The sequence below is a fragment of the Vidua macroura genome, unplaced genomic scaffold (assembly GCF_024509145.1).
Source record: "Vidua macroura isolate BioBank_ID:100142 unplaced genomic scaffold, ASM2450914v1 whyUn_scaffold_135, whole genome shotgun sequence".
Lineage (NCBI taxonomy): Eukaryota > Metazoa > Chordata > Aves > Passeriformes > Viduidae > Vidua > Vidua macroura.
In genome coordinates this window covers 162134-185846 of record NW_026530552.1, presented here as the reverse complement: position 1 = coordinate 185846, position 23713 = coordinate 162134, and the positions used below count along the sequence as shown (strand labels likewise).

The following is a 23713-nucleotide window of genomic DNA, read 5'->3' as shown; positions in this document are numbered from 1 at the left end:
GGGAATTCGGGACTCCAGGAAGTTTCACCCTTCCCTTTTCCATCCCCAAATTCCATAAAAAACCCTCGGGATGGATCCTGAGTGTCCTTGATCCCGGAATCCCCAACACCTCCCACTGTCCCAGGTCCATCCAAGCCCCATCCAGCCTTTCCTTGGACACTTGCAGGGATCCAAGGATTCTCTGGGAATTCCAGCCCGGCCCTAAAAAAGCCACTCCTCAAATCAGGAGGAGCCACCTCCAGGTGTGACCTTCCCAGAGCCATTCCCAGCTCCAGGATTTGATCCCAAAATCCATCCCTGAAAAAGCCACTCCTGAAATGAGGGAGCCACCTCCAGGTGTGACCCTCCCTGAGCCATTCCCAGCTCCAGGATTTGATCCCAAAACCCATCCCTAAAAAAGCCACTCCTGAAATGTGGGAGCCACTTCCAGGTGTGACCGTCCCAGAGCCATTCCCGGCTCCAGGATTTGATCCCAAAATCCATCCCTAAAAAAAGCCACACCTGAAATGTGGGACACGGAGCCACCTCCAGGTGTGACCTTCCCAGAGCCATTCCCGGCTCCAGGATTTGATCCCAAAATCCATCCCTAAAAAAAGCCACTCCTGAAATCAGGGAGCCACCTCCAGGTGTGACCCTCCCTGAGCCATTCCCAGCTCCAGGATTTGATCCCAAAATCCATCCCTGAAAAAAACCACTCCTGAAATGTGGGAGCCACTTCCAGGTGTGACCTTTCCACTGCTCCCAGTGCCATTCCCAGCTCCAGGATTTGATCCCAAATCCCATCCCTGAAAAAGCCACTCCTGAAATCAGGGAGCCACCTCCAGGTATGGCCTTTACTGAGCCATTCCCAGTTTCAGGATTTGATCCCAAAACCCATCCTGGAAAAAGCCACTCCTGAAATCAGGGAGCCACCTCCAGGTGTGACCCTCCCTGAGCCATTCCCGGCTCCAGGATTTGATCCCAAAATCCATCCCTAAAAAAAGCCACTCCTGAAATGTGGGAGCCACCTCCAGGTGTGACCTTCCCAGAGCCATTCCCAGCTCCAGGATTTGATCCCAAAATCCATCCCTAAAAAAAGCCACTCCTGAAATGTGGGAGCCACCTCCAGGTGTGACCTTCCCAGAGCCATTCCCAGCTCCAGGATTTGATCCCAAAATCCATCCCGGAAAAAGCCACTCCTGAAATGTGGGAGTCACTTCCAGGTGTGACCTTCCCAGAGCCATTCCCGGCTCCAGGATTTGTTCCCAAAACCCATGCCTAAAAAAGCCACTCCTGAAATCAGGGAGCCGCCTCCAGGTGTGACCCTCCCAGTGCTCCCAGAGCCGTTTCCAGCTCCAGGATTTGATCCCAAAATCCATCCTTAAAAAAGCCACTCCTGAAATCAGGGAGCCGCCTCCAGGTGTGACCCTCCCAGTGCTCCCAGAGCCGTTTCCAGCTCCAGGATTTGATCCCAAAATCCATCCTTAAAAAAGCCACTCCTGAAATGTGGGACACGGAGCCACCTCCAGGTGTGACCTTCCCAGAGCCATTCCCAGCTCCAGGATTTGATCCCAAAACCCATCCCTGAAAAAGCCACTCCTGAAATGTGGGAGCCACCTCCAGGTGTGACCTTCCCAGAGCCATTCCAAGCTCCAGGATTTGATCCCAAAATCCATCCCGGAAAAAGCCACTCCTGAAATCAGGGAGCCACCTCCACGTGTGACCTTCCCAGAGCCATTCCCAGCTCCAGGATTTGATCCCAAAATCCATCCCTGAAAAAGCCACTCTTCAAATCAGGGAGCCACCTCCAGGTGTGGCCTTCTCAGAGCCATTCCCAGCTCCAGGATTTGATCCCAAAATCCATCCCTGAAAAAGCCACTCCTGAAATTAGGGAGTCACCTCCAGGTCTGAACCTCCCAGAGCCATTCCCGGCTCCAGGATTTGATCCCAAAACCCATCCCTAAAAAAGCCACTCCTGAAATCAGGGAGCCACCTCCAGGTGTGACTCTCCCAGTGCTCCCAGTGTCATTCCCAGCTCCAGCTGATCCATGGTCACCAAGGCCACAGGCAGGGGGTGGTGCCCGGAGCCGGGATCCCGGGAAGGGCCTGGATCCCGGGAATCTCAAAGGAGCCACTGGTGCCAGGCACGGCCGGGATGTCCCCGGAGCCACTGAAGGGCTCTTTGTCCCCAGCTTGGCCACTGGGAATTGACCCTTTCCCGGCCTTTGTCCCTCTGGAATGTGCTCCAGCGCAATTCCTGTGGGAATTCCAAATCCTGCCCGCGTGGAACCTGGGTGGGAAAAGGATCCCGGGAGGATCCTCGGGGAATTTCAGCAGGATGAGCTCCAGGTGTCCCTGCCATGGAATCATTGGGTCATGGAGCAGTTTGGGTGGGAGTGGTCCTTAAATCCCACTCCAAGGACGCCTTCCCCTATCCCAGATTTCTCCAATCCCCATCCAACCTGGAATCGAACATTCCAGAGCCGGAACACCCCATCCACCCCCAATTCCAGCAGGGCCATCCCCCCAAACCCACCCTAAATCCCTTTTCCGGAGCTATCCGCGTTCCCAAAACCCTCCCGGTGCTCCGTGCGTAACGGAGAAATCCAGAACCTAAAAATACCGGGATGATTCCCAGAGGCGCCGGGCACGTGAGCGGCGGAAAATAGGCCGGGATGAGGCGGATTTAGGGAAGGAGAGCCGGAATTTGGGAAGGACTCGGCGCTCCGGAGGTGCCCTTGTTCCGCCCGCATTCCCTGGAGCCTCCGCTCGCCCCGAAATAGTTTTGGGATCTGGGGCTCGGCCTCTCCCTGTTCCCATGGCCCGGACTGGGGACGGAGGAGGACGAGTCCGGGCGGGAATTTGGGGCTGGGAATGGGTCAGGATGGGATTGGGACATGTCCTGGGGATGGCAGGGTGGAGGGGACACCCCAATGTCCCACAGGATGGAAGGGACACCCCGTTGTCCCCAAATCCTGGAGATGTCACCCCTTTGTCCCTCAGGATGGAGGGGACACCCCAATGTCCCACAGGATGGAAGGGACATCCTGTTGTCCCCAAATCCTGGAGATGTCACCCCATTATCTCAGAGATGACACCCCTTTGTCCCTCAGGATGGAGGGGACACCCCAATGTCCCACAGGATGGAAGGGACACCCCGTTGTCCCAAAATCCTGGAGACGTCACCCATTATCTCGGAGATGTCACCCCATTGTCCCTCAGGGTGGAGGGGACACCCCATTGTCCCCAAATCCTGGAGATGTCACCCCTTTGTCCCCAAATCCTGGAGATGTCACCCCATTATCTTGGAGATGTCACCCCTTTGTCCCTCAGGATGGAGGGGACACCCCAATGTCCCACAGGATGGGCCGGACATCCCGTTGTCCCCAAATCCTGGAGATGTCACCCCATTATCTCAGAGATGACACCCCATTGTCCCTCAGGATGGATAGGACACCCCAGGATGGGCAGGACACCCCATTGTCCCCAAATCTTGGAGATGTCATCCATTATCTTGGAGATGACACCCCATTGTCCCTCAGGATGGAGGGGACACCCCCGTGTCCCCAAATCTGGGAGATGTCACCCCATTATCTCAGAGATGTCACCCCATTGTCCCTCAGGGTGGAGGGGACACCCCATTGTCCCCAAATTCTGGAGATGTCACCCCTTTATCCCTCAGGATGGAGAGGACACCTCAGGACAAAGGGGACACCCTTTGTCCCACCATATCGATGTCACCTGTCCCCTCATATCGATGCCACCCCATTGTCCCCCATATCGATGTCACCTGACTGACCCCCATATCGGTGTCACCCCATTGTGCCCCCATATCAATGTCACCCCATTGTCCCCCCATATCGATGTCACCCCATTGTCCCCCCATATCGGTGTCACCTGACTGCCCCCCACCCTGGAAATGTCACCTCGTTGTCCCCCCATATCGATATCACCCCATTGTCCCCCATATCGATGTCACCCCATTGTCCCCCCATATCGATGTCACCTGACTGTCCCCCCCGTATCGATGTCACCCCATTGTTCCCCACCCTGGAAATGTCACCCCATTGTCCCCCCACATCAATGTCACCTGACTGTCCCCCCCATATCGATGTCACCCCATTGTCCGCATATAGATGTCACCCCATTGTCCCCCCATATCGATGTCACCCCACTGTCCCCCCCATATCGATGTCACCCCATTGTCCCCCCATATCGATGTCACCCCACTGCCCCCCCACCCTGGAGTTGTCCCCCCACTGCTCCCCAAATTCGGGGGGCACCCCAATGTCCCCCCTCGATGTGACCAGAAGTGACATGGGGACACTTTGCCCCCCACCTTGCGACGCCCCGACCCCCTCCGCGTCCCTTTGTCACTTTGTCCCCCCCCCAGCCCCGCCCTGCTCCGCACCCCCCCTTCCCACCCACCCCCAAAATCCCCCTTTTTCACCCCAAACCCCTTTTTTTTATTTTTTTATTCATCCCTCAATTTTTCCACCCATCCCTTTTTTTTTCCCCTTTTTTTTTTTTTTTTTTTTTTTTTTTTCCCCTTTTTTCCCTGCTCCAACCCCAAAATAGCTGCGGGCTGTGACGTCACCGGGCGGGGCCCTCATCCTCACGGGCTCTCGACCAATCAGAGGGCTGGGCGATGATGTCATGGGGGGGGGGGCGCTGGGGACCCCCCGCCCGGGATGTTCCAAAGCCGCGTTAAAGGAGCCGGGAGAGCGCGGGCAGCAGCGCGACCACCGCCGCGGGGTGAGTCCCGGAGCCCCCGCTGCCATTTCGGGGGGCTATTTTGGGAAATTTTGGGTGGATTTCGGGTGGATTTGGGGTGGGGGTGATGTATGATTTTTTTAAAATTTTTTTTCTATTTTTTTTTTTTTTTTTTTTTTTTTTGGCGGGTGGGTAAAGGTTTTGGGGAGGGGGGGTGGGTGTTTTGCTCCGGGGTCTTCATTTTGGCCCCCATCCCCTTTTTGGGGTGCTGGTCCCGCTCTTCCCGGGGCGTTTTCCAGCCCTCTGGAATTCCTTATCCCGTTCTTTTTGGAGATTTCCCCCCCCCCTTCCCTCCCCGCCGCCTCATCCTCATCCTCATCCTCATCCTCATCCTCATCCTCATCCTCATCCTCATCCTCATCCTCATCCTCGGCTGCCGCCCCCAGTTTGGGTTTGGGGGAAGGGGAGAGGGGGTTGGATCAGCGTCCTCGGGGGGGCTCCGCACCCCCAGAATTCCCGAGGGATTCTGCACCCCCCCCATTCCCAGAATTCCCAGAATTTTCCGGGGATCCGCAGAATCCGCCACCCCCAGAATCTTTTAGGGAGACGCCCCCACCCCCCCCCTCCCCCCTTTCCCAGGATCCTCGGGGAGCCCCGTTCCTGAGGGGGGGGACCCCCATTCCAGCATGCCTGGACCCCCCAAAATCCCGGGATTCTGCACCCTCAAAATCCTCGAGGGACCCGGACCCCCAAAAATCCCGGGATTCTGCACCCTCAAAATCCTCAGGGGACCCCAACCCCCCCCCCCCCCAAAATTCTGGGATTTTGCACACTCAGAATCCCCGGGGGACTGGAACCCCCCCCAAAATCCTGGGATTCTGCACCCTCAAAATCCTCGAGGGACCCCAACCCCCCCAAAATCCTGGGATTCTGCACCCTCAAAATCATCGAGGGACCCCAACCCCCCCAAAATCCCGGGATTCTGCACCCTCAGAATGCTCGGGGGACCCGAAAACCCCTGAAATCCCGGGATTCTGCACCCTCAAAATCCTCGAGGGACCCGGACCCCCAAAAATCCCGGGATTCTGCACCCTCAAAATCCTCAGGGGACCCGAACTCCCCCAAAATCCCGGGATTTTGCACACTCAGAATCCCCGGGGGACTGGAACCCCCCCAAAATCCCGGGATTTTGCCCCCTCAGAATCCTCAGCGGATCCGAAAACCCCCAAAATCCCGGGATTTTGCACCCTCAAAATCCTCAGCAGACTCCAACCCCCTCCAAAATCCTGGGATTTTGCACCCTCAAAATCCTCGGGGGACCCGGACCCCCCCAAAATCCCGGGATTTTGCACCCTCAAAATCCTCGAGGGACCCCAACCCCCTCCAAAATCCCGGGATTTTGCCCCCTCAGAATCCTCAGCGGATCCGAAAACTCCCAAAATCCCGGGATTTTGCACCCCCACCATCCCCGGGGGACCTGAAAACCCCCAAAATCCCGGGATTTCGCCCCCCCAGCATCCTCGGAGTCCCGAATTCCCGGGGCGGACCCCGCTCCCTTCCGCATTCCTGGGATCCCCGCCCCGAATTTTTGGGAGACCCTCACCCTGTTATCCTGGCAGGATCCTCTTCAGCATTCCCGGGATTTTGCACCCCCCTGCTTCCCTGGGGACGTCTCGGGGGCTGCGCGGCCCCACCCAGAGCCCCCCAAAATGTGGGAGCGGAGACACACCCCCCCCCCCCCCCCCACAACGAGGGCAGGACCCGAATTCCTGCAGCTGCTGGAATTTTTATTCCAGGGAAAAGGAAAAAGGGATGGGGAGGGAAGGAGGGAGAAGGCGCTGCCATCCCATTTTTCCCCCTCTGGAGCCTCCCAAGCTTCCAGGCAGGGAATGGGGAGACCCCCCCCCGTCCCCCCCCCCCCCCCCGACTCTTCCCATTCCTCCATCCATGGCTGGATGATTTTTCCAGGGGAAAAGATGGGAGATGGGAGGGTCCTTCCCTTGGAATTCAGGGTGGGAAAAAGGGGGTCGCAGCCCTGTGGGGGGGTGGATCCCGCGGGATCCCTCGCCCTGCCACGTGCGGCTGGCTGGGAATGGGATCGTGTGGCCGGGAATGGGATTGCGTGGCTGGGAATGGGATCATGCGGCTGGGAATGGGATCGCGTGGTCAGGAATGGGATCATGCGGCTGGGAATGGGATTGTTTGCTCGGGATTGGGATTGTGCTGCTGGGAATGGGATCATGCGTGCTCGGGAATGGGATTGTGCAGCCAGAAATAGGATGGCGTGGTTTGGAATGGGATTGTGTGCTCGGGAATGGGATTGTGTGATTGGGAATGGGATTGTGTGATTGGGAATGGGATCACATGACTGGGAATGGGATTGTGTGCTCGGGAATGGGATTGTGCAGCCAGAAATAGGATGGCGTGATTGGGAATGGGGTCACGTGGTCAGGAATGGGATTGCGTGGTTGGGAATGGGATCGCACAGTCGGGAATGGAATCATGCATCTGGGAATGGGATCGTGTGGTCGGGAATGGGATCGCACGGTCAGGAATGGGATCATGCGTCTGGGAATGGGATCGTGTGGTCGGGAATGGGATTGTGCAGCCAGAAATAGGATCATGTGGTTTGGAATGGGATCGCACAGTCGGGAATGGGATCATGTGTCTGGGAATGGGATCGCGTGGTCGGGAATGGGATCATGTGTCTGGGAATGGGATCGCGTGCTCGGGAATGGGATTGTGCAGCCAGAAATAGGATGGCGTGGTTTGGAATGGGATCGCCTGGTCAGGAATGGGATTGTGTGATTGGGAATGGGATCACATGACAGGGAATGGGATTGTGTGGCTGGGAATGGGATTGTGCAGCCAGAAATAGGATCATGTGGTTGGGAATGGGATTGCGTGGTTGGGAATGGGATCGTGTGCTCAGGAATGGGATTGTGCAGCCAGAAATAGGATCAGGTGGTTGGGAATGGGATTGTGTGGTTGGGAATGGGATCGCGTGGTCGGGAATGGGATCGCACAGTCGGGAATGGGATCATGTGTCTGGGAATGGGATCGCGTGGTTGGGAATGGGATCATGCGGCTGGGAATGGGATCATGCGTGCTCGGGAATGGGATTGTGCAGCCAGAAATAGGATCATGTGGTTTGGAATGGGATTGTGTGGTTGGGAATGGGATTGTGTGATTGGGAATGGGATTGTGTGATTGGGAATGGGATCATGTGACTGGGAATGAGATTGTGTGCTCAGGAATGGGATTGTGCAGCCAGAAATAGGATCATGTGGTTTGGAATGGGATTGTGTGGTTGGGAATGGGATTGTGTGGTCGGGAATGGGATCGCACAGTCGGGAATGGGATCACGTGGTTGGGAATGGGATCATGTGGCTGGGAATGGGATCATGCGTGCTCGGGAATGGGATTGTGCAGCCAGAAATAGGATCAGGTGGTTTGAAATGGGATTGCGTGGTTGGGAATGGGATTGTGTGATTGGGAATGGGATCACATGACTGGAAATGAGATTGTGTGCTCGGGAATGGGATTGTGCAGCCAGAAATAGGATCATGTGTTTTGGAATGGGATTGCGTGGTTGGGAATGGGATTGCGTGGTTGGGAATGGGATTGTGTGATTGGGAATGGGATCATGTGACTGGGAATGGGATTGTGTGCTCGGGATTGGGATTGTGCTGCTGGGAATGGGATCGTGTGGTTGGGAATGGGATTGTGTGGTTGGGAATGGGGTCACGTGGCTGGGAATGGGATTGTGCAGCCAGAAATAGGATCATGTGGTTTGGAATGGGATTGCGTGGTTGGGAATGGGATTGTGTGGTTGGGAATGGGATCGCGTGCTCGGGAATGGGATCGTGTGACTGGGAATGGGATTGTGTGCTCGGGAATGGGATTGTGCTGCTGGCAATGAGATCGAGTGGTCAGGAATGGGATCGCATGGTCAGGAATGGGATTGCGTGGTTGGGAATGGGATCACGTGGTTGGGAATGGGATCACATAGTCGGGAATGGGACTGTGTGGTCAGGAATGGGATCGCCTGGTCAGGAGTGGGATCGCCTGGTTGGGATTGGGATCACCTGTCTGGGAATGGGATCTCCTGGTCGGGATTGGGATCACCTGTCTGGGAATGGGATCTCCTGGTCAGGATTGGGATCGCCTGGTCGGGATTGGGATCATTCCCTCCCCGCTGGGATTTTGGGGTGACGGCAGCAGGTCCCCGACAGCGCGCTCCCATGGGGAATGGGGCAGGGACGGAATTCCCTCCTCCAAACCCCTGGAAAATCACCCAGGCAGGAGCGGGGCTGGACCACTCCCCTCCCATCCCGCCGTATCCATAGGGACAGATCCCGTTTTCCACCCGTTCCGGCTCTGGTGGGCGATCCCCACGTTTCATCCCGTGGGAACGCCACGTGAGGTCTGGGGAACGGGCACGGAATTCCATCGGAATCCCAGGGGAAAAGCAGGATTTGGGGCGGGAATGCCGGCAGCGGGGAGGGCAGGAGCCAGGGAATCGCTTTCCAGCCGGCTTATCCATGGATAACCGGAATCCAGGAATCCATCCATCCCATTATCCCCACCCGACCCCCACCCCAGCCCCGCCTGGTGATCCCAGCTGGATATTCCCACTTTTTCTCCCTGTTCCCACCCCCCAGCAGCCCCTGGAAGCTGCGGCCGGGTTATTTTTTTGGGATTCCCGGGGCAGATCCCAGCAGGATTGGGGGGATGAGGGCTGGGATTTCTCGGGATGGGCGGGGCGTGGCGCAGCCCGGGAATGCTCGTTCCCTCGGGAGCTGCGGGGATTTAAGGACCCCTCTTTGAAAGGATGGATTTGGGGATCAAAATCCGGGAATAGTCCCCAAATCCCGCCTCGTTCCATGCTTTGCTGCAGCTGGGAAGGGCGTCTCCACATTTCCACACCCAAAACCCCTGGGAATGGGGAGCAGCCCGGATTATCCCGGTTTTCACAATTCCCAATTCCCCTTCCAAGCCCCGGGGGTGGGTGGGGGTCCTGGGGATGTTCCCACGTCCATGGAGACCCCGGGAATGATCCCAGTGGGATGGGGGAGAGGATCCTGGAGCATCAGGAAGGGGGAGCTGAGGACTGGGAATGTCGGGACACGAGTGGGGGGAATTGGAGGGGGAATCTGGGAGGGGTCCAGGCGCGTCCAGGTGTGTCCAGGTGTGTCCGTGTGTGGCTCCCGGCACGTGTCCTCACACGTGTGCGTTGGGAATGCGGAGCTGGGAAGGGCTGCGTGTGCCAGGAACATCCCATGGGATGTGTCCGTCATCCCGGTGTGTGCCCATCCCATCCCAATCCCATCCCATCCCATCCCTTTATCCCATCCCATCCCTCCAGTGTGTTCCCATCCCTTTATCCCATCCCAAATCATCCCATCATCCCATCCCATCCCATCCCATCATCCCATCCCATCCTATCCCATCCCATCCCATCATCCCATCCCATCCCATTATCCCATTATCCCATTATCCCATCCCATCATTCCAGTGTGTCATCCCATCCCATCCCCTCCATCCTGTCCCATCCCATCCCATCCCAATCCCATCCCATCATCCCATTATCCCATCCCTCCAGTGTGTTCCCATCCCTTTATCCCATCCCATCCCGAATCATCCCATCATCCCATCCCATCCCATCCCATCCCATCCCATCCCATCCCATCCCATCCCATCATTCCAGTGTGTCATCCCATCCCATCCCCTCCATCCTGTCCCATCCCATCCCATCCCATTATCCCATCCCATCCCATCCCATCCCATCCCATCCCAAATCATCCCATCCATTATCCCAGTGCATTCCCATCCCATTATCCCATCCCATCCCACCCCATCCCATCCCTCCAGGTTTGTTCCTATCCCATTATCCCATCCCATCCCGTTATCCCATCCCATTCCTCCAGTGTATTCCCATCCCAAATCATCCCATCCCATCCCATCCCATCCCATCCCATCCCATCCCATCCCAATCCCAATCCATTCCCATCCCATAATCCCATCCCATCCCATCCCTCCAGTGTGTTCCTATCCCATTATCCCATCCCATTATCCCATTATCCCATCATCCCAGCATATTCCCATCATCCCATTCCCAAGACCCCGCCACTGACCCCGTCCCTTCCTTCGCTCCGCAGGCCCCAGGATCGCTCTTCCTGCAGAATTCCAAGGATTTCCTCGCCATGACTCTGGCCGGTACGCCACCCCAAACCCCCGGCACCCCAACCCCATCCCGGGATTTCCCGGGCTCATCCCGGCCCTGGAATGCTCCCGGCATCCCGGTGGCGACAAACCGGGATCGACAGCCTGGGATAATCCCGAGTCCTTCCCGAGTTTTCCATTTGCACGCCTGGGTCCTCGGCTCATCCTGAATTTGGAATTCCCATATGCCTCTGATCCTGATCCCATCCCTTTCCGGGAATTTGGAATTCCCCCTATCCCTCTGATCCTGATCCAAATCCATTCCTGGAATTTGGAATTCCCCCATCCCTCTGATCCCGATCCTACTCCTTCCCTGGAATTTGGAATTCCCATATCCCTCTGATCCCGATCCCATCCCTTTCTGGGAATTTGGAATTAACCCATCCCTCTGATCCTGATCCTATCCCTTTCCTGGAATGTGGAATTCCCCCCATCCCTCTGATCCCGATCCCACTCCTTCCCTGGAATTTGGAATTCCCCCATCCCTCTCATCCCCATCCCACTCCTTCCCTGGAATTTGGAATTCCCATATCCCTCTGATCCCGATCCCATCCCTTTCTGGGAATTTGGAATTCCCCCATCCCTCTGATCCTGTTCCCACTTCTTCCCTGGAATTTGGAATTTTCTCATCCCTCTGATCCTGATCCCATCCCTTTCCTGGAATGTGGAATTCCCCCCATCCCTCTGATCCCGATCCCACTCCTTCCCTGGAATTTGGAATTCCCATATCCCTCTGATCCCAATCCCAAACTTTTCCTGGCACGTGGAGCCCCCCCATCCCTCTGACCCCAATCCCAAAATTTCCCGGCACTTGAAGCCCCCACATCCCTCTGATCCCAATCCCAAATCTTTCCTGTCACATTGAACCCCCCCTCATCCCATTGACCCCAATCCCAAACTTTTCCTGGCACATGGAGCCCCTCCAATCCCTCTGACCCCAATCCCAAACTTTTCCTAGCACATGGAGCCCCCTCATCCCATTGATCCCAATCCCAAACTTTTCTTGGCACATGGAAGTCCCTCATACCCCTTTGACCCCAATCCCAAACTTTTCCCGTCACATGGAGCCCCCTCATCCCTCTGACCCCAATCCCAATCCCTTTCCTGGCACATGGAGCCCCCTCATCCCTCTGACCCCAATCCCAAACTTTTCCTGGCACATGGAGCCCCCTCCAATCCCTCTGACCCCAATCCCAAAATTTTCCTGGCACTTGAAGCCCCCACATCCCTCTGATCCCAATCCCAAACTTTTCCTGGCACATGGAGCCCCCCCATCCCTCTGACCCCAATCCCAAACTTTTCCCGGCACTTGAAGCCCCCACATCCCTCTGACCCCAATCCCAAACCTTTCCTGTCACATTGAACCCCCCCTCATCCCATTGATCCCAATCCCATACTTTTCCTGTCTTATGGAGCCCCCCCACATCCCTCTGATCCCAATCCCAAACTTTTCCTGGCACTTGAAGCCCCCACATCCCATTGATCCCAATCCCAAACTTTTCTTGGCACATGGAAGTCCCTCATACCCCTTTGACCCCAATCCCAAACTTTTCCCGTCACATGGAGCCCCCTCCAATCCCTCTGATCCCAATCCCAAACTTTTCCTGGCACATGGAGCCCCCTCCAATCCCTCTGACCCCAATCCCAAACTTTTCCTAGCACATGGAGCCCCCTCATCCCATTGATCCCAATCCCAAACTTTTCTTGGCACATGGAAGTCCCTCATACCCCTTTGACCCCAATCCCAAACTTTTCCCGTCACATGGAGCCCCCTCCAATCCCTCTGACCCCAATCCCAAACTTTTCCTGGCACATGGAATTCCCCCACATCCCTCTGACCCCAATCCCAAACTTTTCCCGGCACATGGAATTCCCCCACATCCCTCTGACCCCAATCCCAAACTTTTCCCGGCACATGGAGCCCCCTCCAATCCCTCTGACCCCAATCCCAAACTTTTCCCAGAACATGGAAGTCCCTTATACGCCTTTGACCCCAATCCCAAAATTTTCCTGGCACATGGAATTCCCCCACATCCCTCTGATCCCAATCCCAAACCTTTCCTGTCACATTGAACCCCCCCTCATCCCATTGATCCCAATCCCAAACTTTTCCTGTCTTATGGAGCCCCCCCACATCCCTCTGATCCCAATCCCAAACTTTTCCTGGCACTTGAAGCCCCCACATCCCATTGATCCCAATCCCAAACTTTTCTTGGCACATGGAAGTCCCTCATACCCCTTTGACCCCAATCCCAAACTTTTCCCGTCACATGGAGCCCCCTCCAATCCCTCTGATCCCAATCCCAAACTTTTCCTGGCACATGGAGCCCCCTCCAATCCCTCTGACCCCAATCCCAAACTTTTCCTAGCACATGGAGCCCCCTCATCCCATTGATCCCAATCCCAAACTTTTCTTGGCACATGGAAGTCCCTCATACCCCTTTGACCCCAATCCCAAACTTTTCCCGTCACATGGAGCCCCCTCCAATCCCTCTGACCCCAATCCCAAACTTTTCCTGGCACATGGAATTCCCCCACATCCCTCTGACCCCAATCCCAAACTTTTCCCGGCACATGGAGCCCCCTCCAATCCCTCTGACCCCAATCCCAAACTTTTCCCAGAACATGGAAGTCCCTTATACGCCTTTGACCCCAATCCCAAACTTTTCCCGTCACATGGAGCCCCCTCCAATCCCTCTGATCCCAATCCCAAACTTTTCCTGGCACATGGAGCCCCCTCCAATCCCTCTGACCCCAATCCCAAACTTTTCCTGGCACATGGAGCCCCCTCCAATCCCTCTGACCCCAATCCCAAACTTTTCCCGGCACTTGAAGCCCCCACATCCCTCTGATCCCAATCCCAAATCTTTCCTGTCACATTGAACCCCCCCTCATCCCATTGACCCCAGTCCCAAACTTTTCCCGTCACATGGAGCCCCCTCCAATCCCTCTGACCCCAATCCCAAACTTTTCCTAGCACATGGAGCCCCCTCATCCCATTGATCCCAATCCCAAACTTTTCTTGGCACATGGAAGTCCCTCATACCCCTTTGACCCCAATCCCAAACTTTTCCCGTCACATGGAGCCCCCTCCAATCCCTCTGACCCCAATCCCAAACTTTTCCTGGCACATGGAATTCCCCCACATCCCTCTGACCCCAATCCCAAACTTTTCCTGGCACATGGAGCCCCCTCCAATCCCTCTGACCCCAATCCCAAACTTTTCCTGGCACTTGAAGCCCCCACATCCCTCTGATCCCAATCCCAAACTTTTCCCGTCACATGGAGCCCCCTCCAATCCCTCTGACCCCAATCCCAAACTTTTCCCAGAACATGGAAGTCCCTCATACCCCTCTGACCCAATCCCAAACTTTTCCTGGCACATGGAATTCCCCCACATCCCTCTGACCCCAATCCCAAACTTCTCCTGGCACATGGAGCCCCCTCATCCCTCTGACCCCAATCCCAAACTTTTCCTGGCACATGGAATTCCCCCACATCCCTCTGACCCCAATCCCAAACTTCTCCCGTCACGTGGAATTACCCCACACCCCTCTGATCCCAATCCCACCCCTTCCCTGTCCCTTGGAAATCCCTCCATCCCTTTTCCCCCCATCCCGACCCCTTCCCCGGCCCTCGGAGCCCCTCTGATCCCGATGCCGACGTCTCTTCCCAGCCTACAAGGAGAAGATGAAGGAGCTGCCCCTCGTCTCCCTCTTCTGCTCCTGTTTCCTCTCGGACCCCCTCAACAAGCCCAACTACGCCTACGAAGGTGGGACCCCCTTCCCAATCCCACCCGGAATTCCGGGATCTCCGGGGGGCTTCAACCCCTCCTCGCCATTGAACGGGGGGGGGGGGGGGGTCACGTTGAACGGAGCGCGGCGGCGGCTCCGGAGTTTTCTGGGAATTCAGCAGGAGGCTCGGGCTGGGATCTGGAGGGGCTTGGGCAGACCCAGCCCCCCTCAGATCTCCCAAATATTCCCAGCTCGGCCCCATGGATGGGTTGGGATCCAGAGGAGCTCTGGGAGCTCTTCATTCCCTCATCCCGGAGCGTGGGCTCCGTAATTTTCAGCCTGATCCGTGTCTGGAGGCCATGGAAAAGGATTCCCAGCACTGGAAAAGGGATCACGGTCCCGTTCCTAATTCCTAAAGCAGGGACACATTCCCAACCCCTCGGCTCTCCCAAATATTCCCAACCCGACTCCATGGATGGGTTGGGATCCAGGGCGGCTCCAGGACTTTATCCCTTCATCCCGTATCCCTATTTTTCAGCTCCAGCTGATTCATCCCAATCCACATTGGGATGGTTGGGACATTCCGAACTTTGACTCTCCCAAATATTCCCAACCCGACCCCATGGATGGGTTGGGATCCAGGGAGGCTCCAGGACTTTATCCCTTCATCCCGTATCCCTATTTTTCAGCTCCAGCTGATTCATCCCAATCCACATTGGGATGGTTGGGACATTCCGAACTTTGACTCTCCCAAATATTCCCAACCCGACCCCATGGATGGGTTGGGATCCAGGGAGGCTCCAGGACTTTATCCCTTCATCCCATATCCCTATTTTTCATCTCCAGGTGATTAATTCCAATCCACATTGGGATGGTTGGGACATTCCCAACTTTGACTCTCCCAAATATTCCCAACCCGACTCCATGGATGGGTTGGGATCCAGGGCGGCTCCAGGACTTTATCCCTTCATCCCGTATCCCTATTTTTCAGCTCCAGCTGATTCATCCCAATCCACATTGGGATGGTTGGGACATTCCGAACTTTGACTCTCCCAAATATTCCCAACCCGACCCCATGGATGGGTTGGGATCCAGGGAGGCTCCAGGACTTTATCCCTTCATCCCATATCCCTATTTTTCATCTCCAGGTGATTAATTCCAATCCACATTGGGATGGTTGGGACATTCCCAACTTTGACTCTCCCAAATATTCCCAACCCGACCCCATGGATGGGTTGGGATCCAGGGAGGCTCCAGGACTTTATCTCTTCATTCCGTATCCCTATTTTTCATCTCCAGCTGATTAATTCCAATCCACATTGGGATGGTTGGGACATTCCCAACTTTGACTCTCCCAAATATTCCCAACCCGACCCCATGGATGGGTTGGGATCCAGGGAGGCTCCAGGACTTTATCCCTTCATCCCATATCCCTATTTTTCATCTCCAGGTGATTCGTCCCAATCCACATTGGGATGGTTGGGACATTCCCAACTTTGACTCTCCCAAATATTCCCAACCCGACTCCATGGATGGGTTGGGATCCAGGGAGGCTCCAGGACTTTATCCCTTCATCCCGTATCCCTATTTTTCATCTCCAGGTGATTCGTCCCAATCCACATTGGGATGGTTGGGACATTCCCAACTTTGACTCTCCCAAATATTCCCAACCCGACCCCGTGGATGGGTTGGGATCCAGGAGACTCCAGGAGCCCTTTATCCCTTCATCCCGTATCCCTATCTTTCAGCTCCAGCTGATTCATCCCAATCCATGTCCAGGGGGGCTCCTCCAGGTTATCCAGGGGGATCTACGCTGGAAAAGGGATCATGGTCCCATTCCCAATTCCCAAAGCAGAAACATGTGGAGAGACCAAATCCTTGGGAGACCGGGACCACCGCAAAATCCCCGGATTTTGCACCCTCAAAATCCTCAGGGGACCAGAACCACCGCAAAATCCCAGGATTTCGCCCCTCCAGCATCCCCGGGGGACCCAAAAACCCCCGAAATTCCAGGATTTCGCCCCCCCCCAACATTTGGACATTCCCAAACCTCATCTCTCCCAAATATCCCCAGCTCGGCCCCATCCATGGGAATCCCAAAATTTCTACCCCACGCCCCTCATCCCTGAACCCCAGGGATGCATTTGGGCTAAATCTGGATGAAACTCACGGATACCGGGTGTATCCGTGGGGTTCCACGGGTGCGGAAATCCCGGAATGGGAATTCCCGGCGCTCATCCCGCGCCCATTTTTTCCCCCAAATCCAGACACGGTGGATCTGACCTGGTGCGTGATCTCCGACATGGAAGTGATCGAGCTCAACAAACGGACCTCGGGCCAATCCTTTGAGGTCATCCTCAAGCCTCCATCCTTCGACGGAATTCCGGAATTCAACGCCTCCCTGCCCCGGCGCCGCGACCCTTCCCTGGAGGAGATCCAGAAGAAGCTGGAAGCGGCGGAGGAGAGGAGAAAGGTGGGTGTGGCGCCCTGTGGATTCCCCCCCCTCGCCTCGTTTTTGGGTTGGGAAGAGGTGGCTTTATCCCGGGAATGTCCCCGTGGTGTCCCCCTCCCAGTACCAGGAGGCGGAGCTGCTGAAGCACCTGGCGGAAAAGCGGGAACACGAGCGGGAAGTGATCCAGAAGGCCATCGAGGAGAACAACAACTTCATCAAGATGGCCAAGGAGAAGCTGGCGCAGAAGATGGAATCCAACAAGGAGAACCGCGAGGCCCACCTGGCGGCCATGCTGGAGCGCCTCCAGGAGAAGGTGGGCGCCTGGAAAAGGGGTTGGGATGAGTTGGGATATTCGGGATACGGCTGGCTCTCGGGGTGGCACCACCAAAGAGGGGGTCCCGCTTCCCTTCCCATCCAAGCGCAGCGTCCCGCTGGGATTTGGGGGGGGGTCCTGCCCGGCCGGATCCGTAGGCTTGGGAGAGGTCGGAGAGTTGGGATCTGGGTCTTGTCCATGGACAAGCAAAGCCCTTCCTTTTCCCGTGTCCCACCAAGACGGGACGCAGAATCCCAGGAATCGTAGAATCCCGGGATGGTTGGGTTGGAAGGGACCTTTAGGATCATCCAGTTCCACCCCCGGCACCTTTCACTATCCCAGATTTCTCCAAGCCCCATCCAACCATTCCTTGACTATCCCAGGTTGCTCCAAGCTCTGTCCAGCCTTTCCTTGGACTATCCCAGATTTCTCCAAGCCCCATCCAGCCTTTCCTTGGACTATCCCAGATTTCTCCAAGCCCCATCCAACCTTTCCTTGGACTATCCCAGGTTGCTCCAAGCCCCATCCAACCTTTCCTTGGACTATCCCAGATTTCTCCAAGCCCTGACCAACCTTTCCTTGGACTATCCCAGGTTGCTCCAAGCCCCATCCAACCTTTCCTTGGACTATCCCAAATTTCTCCAAGCCCTGACCAACCTTTCCTCGGACTATCCCCGATCTCTCCAAGTCCCGTCCAACCTTTCCTTGGACTATCCCAGATTTCTCCAAGCTCCACCCAACCTTTCCTTGGACTGTCCCAGATTTCTCCAAGCCCTGTCCAACCTTTCCTCGGACTATCCCCGATCTCTCCAAGTCCCGTCCAACCTTTCCTTGGACTATCCCAGATTTCTCCAAGCCCTGCCCAACCTTTCCTTGGACTATCCCAGATTTCTCCAAGCCCTGTCCAACCTTTCCTTGGACTATCCCCGATCTCTCCAAGTCCCGTCCAACCTTTCCTTGGACTATCCCAGGTTACTCCAAACCCTGTCCAACCTTTCCTCAGAATATCCCAGGTTACTCCAAACCCCGTCCAACCTTTCCTCAGAATATCCCAGGTTGCTCCAAGCCCTGCCCAACCTTTCCTTGGACACTTCCAGAGACCCAGGGGCAGCCACAACTTCTCCGGGAATTCCGTCCCAGCCACATCCCTGCCGCTCCCCTTGTACTCCTCCCACCTCCGGGCTGGCGGATCTTCCCCCGGTCCCTTCCCACGGATCCGGCCATTCCCACCCTTCCAGCCCTCTTCTCTCTCCCGAATCAGGTCTGTTCCCAACCTCCGCACGGAAAATCCCACCCTCACCACCTCCAGCTCCCTCCAAAACATCCGGAGCCCGCCCAGTGCCCTTCTCCGAACGCCTCCGTTGGGGCAGAGGCGGAGAGCGCCAGATAATGCCGGAAAATCCCAGCTAATCCCAGCTCCATGGGGCTTCCCGGGACGGTTGACGTCTCCCTCGTAGCCAGAGGGCGAGGACAAAGTGTCCCCAAGTGCCACCAGCAGCCCTTAAAGTGACCCCAGGGGAGGAGAGGACGCTGGTGACCCATCCGTGGCGTCCCTCGGGATGAACCTCGTGCCTTCAACCCCTCCGGAGCCGCTGTCCGTGGGGATCCCGGAATCCTGGAACCCGGCTAACGCGTGTTCCCCTCCCCTCCTCCTCCTCCTCCTCCTCCTCCTCCTCCTCCTCCTCCTCCTTCCCCTCCTCCTCCTTCCCGATCCCGCAGGACAAACACGCGGAAGAAGTGAGGAAAAACAAGGAGCTCAAGGAAGAAGCCTCCAGGTAAAGAGGCTCTGCTTGGACTGACAGCTCCGGGGGAGGTGCCGGAGGCTTCCGCAGCTCCAGGTCGGAATGGTGTGGGAATGGTGGACGTTCCTCTGCTTTCTTTGTTCGTGGATGTGACGAGTTGAGGGGTGAAGCCATCGGAGTCGTCGTCGTCGTTCCGGGGAGGGTGGGGAGGGAAGGGAATGAGGGCGGGATTTGGGATGCCCACCCGGGTGGGTCCCGCCCGCCAGCCAGGTCCGGAGGGGACAGCCCAGGGCTGAGGAGGTGATGCCCGGGAGAAATCCCGGGAATACGGAGCGGGTGGGGAGGGAATTGTGGGAAATGTGCATCGTGTGTGACTTTAATTTGGTGCTGGGCAGGCGGGGCGGGCGGGAATCCCTCCGGAGTCTTCTCCATCCAATCCCATCCCATCCGTGGGCTGCGGCATCTCGTGGTGTGCCTCCCTCCCTTGTTCCCGCCTGGATTTGGGATCTCTTCCCGGATCTGGCGGGGGGTTTTTTTTTTTGACCTTCCAGCACCGTTTTGGGAAGGGGGAGAAGTTTTTATTTTTGCCCACCACCACCGTCGGAGGTGGTCAGGGATTGAAATTCCCTTGCTCCAAAGGGTTTTTTTCCAGCTGTTGGAGATGCCCGTGATCCTTCCCAAGGGTGACATTGGAAAGCCCCATGAATTCCCAGAGAAGCTTTTTTGTAAGAACCTCCCAAAAAAAAAAAAAACAAACCAATCCTGATGGGAATTCTTGGATGAAATCCCCCTTTCCAGCTGGAAAACCGTCGGCTCCTGGAGATGGAGCAGCGGGAGAAGCCCGGGCGGGGCTGTGGAGACCACGATGGGAGGGAATGAGGGAAAATTCGGGAAAAAAGGTGGAAGTGGGATGGAGCCCTGTGGAGAGCAGGGAAAAATATCCATGGGAACCCCTCGGGGACAGCGGTGGCACCTCCTGGTGACACCAGGGAGGCTGGAAAACCCCAAAAATATTCCAGCAGATGCTTTTTTTGGGATCTGCCATGCCATTCCTGGGGGATCTTTGCCTCCAGGAATGCAAGGGAGAAGGAAAATTGGATTTTCCGGGGGGGGGGGGGGGGGGGGGGGTGGGAATTCCCTGCATTCCCAGTTGACAGCTGGAAGCGTCCCCGGTGCCGCGGCACCCCAAAATTCCAACCCGGACGTGAACGAAGGGTTTGGTCTCCGCTATGTCCGGATAGGACATTCCGAGCTCCGATCCGGGTCCGGAGGGAATCGCGGCTCTTTCCCGGTGCCCACCCTGATCCCGGAGCCCCGGGGAGAATCCTGGGAAGGGGAAAAATGGGACTGGGGACGGATTGTGGCACGAGCTGTCCTTTTTTTTTTTGTACACAACGGATGTAAATAAAACTGCCTTGGCCTTTCCTTTGGTTTCCATGATCCCTGCGGTGCTTCCTGTGTGATTTTTTTTCGGGATTGGGGCATCCTGGAGTCGGGAAAAGGAGGAAAGGAGGGAATTAGGGTGGGAGGCTGGGCTGTTTTCCCCCCATTCCCCAAAAGGCTGGTGGGATTGGAAGCTTTGGGAGTTCCAAACTCATTCCATGAAGTTTTCCCGTCCCAGACATGGAGCAGGGAGTTGGATCCCAATCCCATCCGTGTGCGGGGAGAGGAGGAAACTGGGAAAGAGCTGGATGAGGCGGGATCATCCCTCCATGGAGTCTCCATGGAATAGCCAGCGGCATCGCATCCGTTCCTCAGGGCCAGGAGGAGATCCCGGGAATTCCAGCTCCAGGGTGGAAGCAATGGGAAGGTTCCTCTCCCATCTCTGTTCCACTGGAAAATGGGACCAAAATTTAGGAGCAGCATTCCAGAGGGTCCAAAGTGTCTGGTCCTCCTGATCCAATCCTCTCTGATCCAGGATAAGGAGATCCCGGATCCCAGGATCCTCCCTGATCCTGGGAATCCTTGAGGATGGGTGATTCCCTCGAGTGTGGGACCAGACAAATCCAGGGAAAGGGGTTTGGGCTTCCCTATGGATGCAGCCGGGATTCAGGCGGGACAGGAAGGGGCTGTATCCAAAGGGACCAGGAAGAGAGGACATGGATCCATCCAGACTTTCTGAAAAACCTGGGATGGTGGGAGGTGTCCCTGTCCATGGAATGGGATGAGCTTGGGGTCCTCTCCCACCCAAACCATTCCAGGATTCTCGGGTCATCCCGCTCCACGGCCTGAGGAATCCTGAGGAACGAAGATTTGGGGGATAATTTTTCTCCCATTGATGCCTTCCCCTACCCTGGGATACTCCAACCTTTCCTTGGACATTCCCAGGGATCCAGGGATTCTCTGGGAATTCCAGCCCAGCCGGGAATTCCTTCCCAAGATCCCAAAATCCCAAGCTCCCCTTTCCCACTGGAAGCCATTCCCTGGCTCCTGCCCCTCCAGCCCTTCCCCAAATTCCAGCTCTCCTGGAGCCCCTTTGGGATCGGGAAGCGGCTCCGAGGATTCCCTGGATCCTTTCCCGATCCAGCTGCACATTCCCAGCTCTCCCAGCCTGGCACTGGATCCATCCCCATCCCAATTCCTCCTGGAGAAGGAATTTTGCGATCCATGGCCTCACTGGGAATTCAGGAATCCAGGAAGTTTCTCTCTTCCCTTTTCCATCCCCAAATTCCATAAAAATCCCTCGGGATGGATCCTGAGTGTCCTTGATCCCAGAATCCCAGAATGGTTTGGGATGGGATCCATGGACCTTCAATCCCATCCCAGGGACACTTCCCACGATCCCGGGGTGATCCAAACCCACCCTTGGGCACTGCCAGGGATCCAGGGATTCTCTGGGAATTCCAGCCCAGCCGGGAATTCCTTCCCAAGATCCCAAAATCCCAAGCTCCCCTTTCCCACTGGAAGCCATTCCCTGGCTCCTGGCCCTCCAGCCCTTCCCCAAATTCCAGCTCTCCTGGAGCCCCTTTGGGATCGGGAAGCGGCTCCAAGGATTCCCTGGATCCTTCCCTGATCCAAGACTTGGATAAAAGGGAGGAATTTGCACCTGGGATAAAAGGTGTGGGAAAGGAAGGATGGAAGGATTCACTCCGGATCAGCCGTGTGGGATTCCCGAGGTTTGGGAATTGCCGAGTTTAATAACGTGGGAAATCAGATGTTGGATTAATAACAGTAATGGGATCATTAATTAATTAAGCTGTTGCTTATTAAGTGATTAATTAATCCCTTAGCAGGGTATTGGTTATCCAGGAAGGATCACGGAATTTTGTCCGGTGATCCAACGGGAATGTCAGATCCCAGACACATCCGGGAGAGTCTTGGGAATGCCTCGCACCCTTGGAAATCTTCCAAGGAAAACCAAGAGCCAAAAAACTTCGGTTCGTTCTCTCGGAATTATTTATTTGTGGCATGCTCGGAAGGCAACTTGTCCATGGATTTATCCATAAAAAAAAAACGACATTCCATGGAAAACAGAGTCCGGAATATCGGGAAGAATCCACCAGGAGAGCACCAAGAGTGGAATGGTTGGAAGGGATAAATCCGACTTCCCATCCTCAGAAAACATGGAATAGGAAAACAGGTCATTTAATTAAATATTAATTAAATTAAATTAAATATTCATGATCAAATGCAGGGAGGGCGGAGCCGAGTCCCAGCTTCCAAATCCAGATCCCGGGAAAAGGCAAAGCCAGGGAAAAAAAGGAAGGCTTCCGGCTGAAACTACCCATGGAAAATCAAAATTAATTATCCAAATTCATGATCCAAATTAATTATTCAAATCAGCTAAATCAATTCTAATTATCCAGAGTAAGGCAGTGAAAAAAAAAAAAAAAAGGGTTTTAAATCCCATCTGATCATTCCTGATCCCTTTTTAGGATGGGTGGAAAACCCATCCGGAATTCTTTGCCGGAGAAAGGGCGGGGAGGTGAAAACGGAAGGAGAAATGGAAAAACTTCCCAGTTTTATTTTGGTTTTTTTTTTTTTTTTTTTTTTTTGCTTTGGAATCCTTTTGTTTGGAATATTTTTATTCCCAAAGGTGTGGAGCACAATCCTTCCTCGTTTTCCTGTGATTCCATCCCTGGGAACGCAAGTTGGATCTCCCGGCTTCCCTCAGAGCCGATTCCATGCATCCCTGCGGTCGTGGATCTTCGGGATCTTTGGAAACGGGATGCAAATCCTCGGGAATAAAAGCAGCTCCACCAAATCCCACGAGGAAAATTCCCCCAGGAGCACTTCCATTGCTTCCCTCGGGAAATTCCACTGGATTGGCGGCCACGGAATTCCACGTGGATCAGCCTGGAGATGATTCCCAGCATCCGAACAACTGGATTTAGTCTTGGGAATGCCTTTCCCAGGAATCACCTCCACATTCCCAGGAGATCTCCCACACTGCAGGACTGGGATCAATTCCCATTTGGATCCCGGTTGGATCCATTCCCTTCCAAGGAATCACCTCCACATTCCCAGGAGATCTCCCACACTGCAGGACTGGGATCAATTCCCATTTGGATCCCGGTTGGATCCATTCCATTCCCGGGAATCACCTCCACATTCC

The 23713-nt window shown here is 55.5% G+C and overlaps 1 protein-coding gene across 2 annotated transcripts; it reads left to right on the top strand.

Annotated features, from left to right (window-relative positions):
- Positions 1 to 4664: 4664 nt before the first annotated feature.
- STMN4 (stathmin 4) lies at positions 4665 to 20598 on the top strand. 2 transcript variants are annotated; one of them, XM_053969215.1, is made up of 6 exons: positions 4665 to 4734; positions 10854 to 10911; positions 14594 to 14689; positions 16919 to 17124; positions 17225 to 17416; positions 19136 to 20598. In XM_053969215.1, exons 2-6 carry the CDS (start codon positions 10899 to 10901, stop codon positions 19193 to 19195), a joined length of 567 nt encoding a protein of 188 aa, XP_053825190.1. In that variant the 5' UTR covers positions 4665 to 4734; positions 10854 to 10898; the 3' UTR covers positions 19196 to 20598. The 2 variants fall into 2 exon arrangements, with proteins under 2 accessions (XP_053825190.1, XP_053825189.1); XM_053969214.1 differs by lacking the exon at positions 19136 to 20598 and adding an exon at positions 18678 to 19104.
- Positions 20599 to 23713: the final 3115 nt, after the last annotated feature.

What these genes read in the sequence shown, in the direction of transcription:
- STMN4 (XM_053969214.1), top strand. An exon ending in GCCCAACTACGCCTACGAAG is followed by an intron (nt 14,690 to 16,918) that starts GTGGGACCCCCT and finishes CCCCAAATCCAG; the next exon opens with ACACGGTGGATCTGACCTGG. An exon ending in CGGCGGAGGAGAGGAGAAAG is followed by an intron (nt 17,125 to 17,224) that starts GTGGGTGTGGCG and finishes TCCCCCTCCCAG; the next exon opens with TACCAGGAGGCGGAGCTGCT.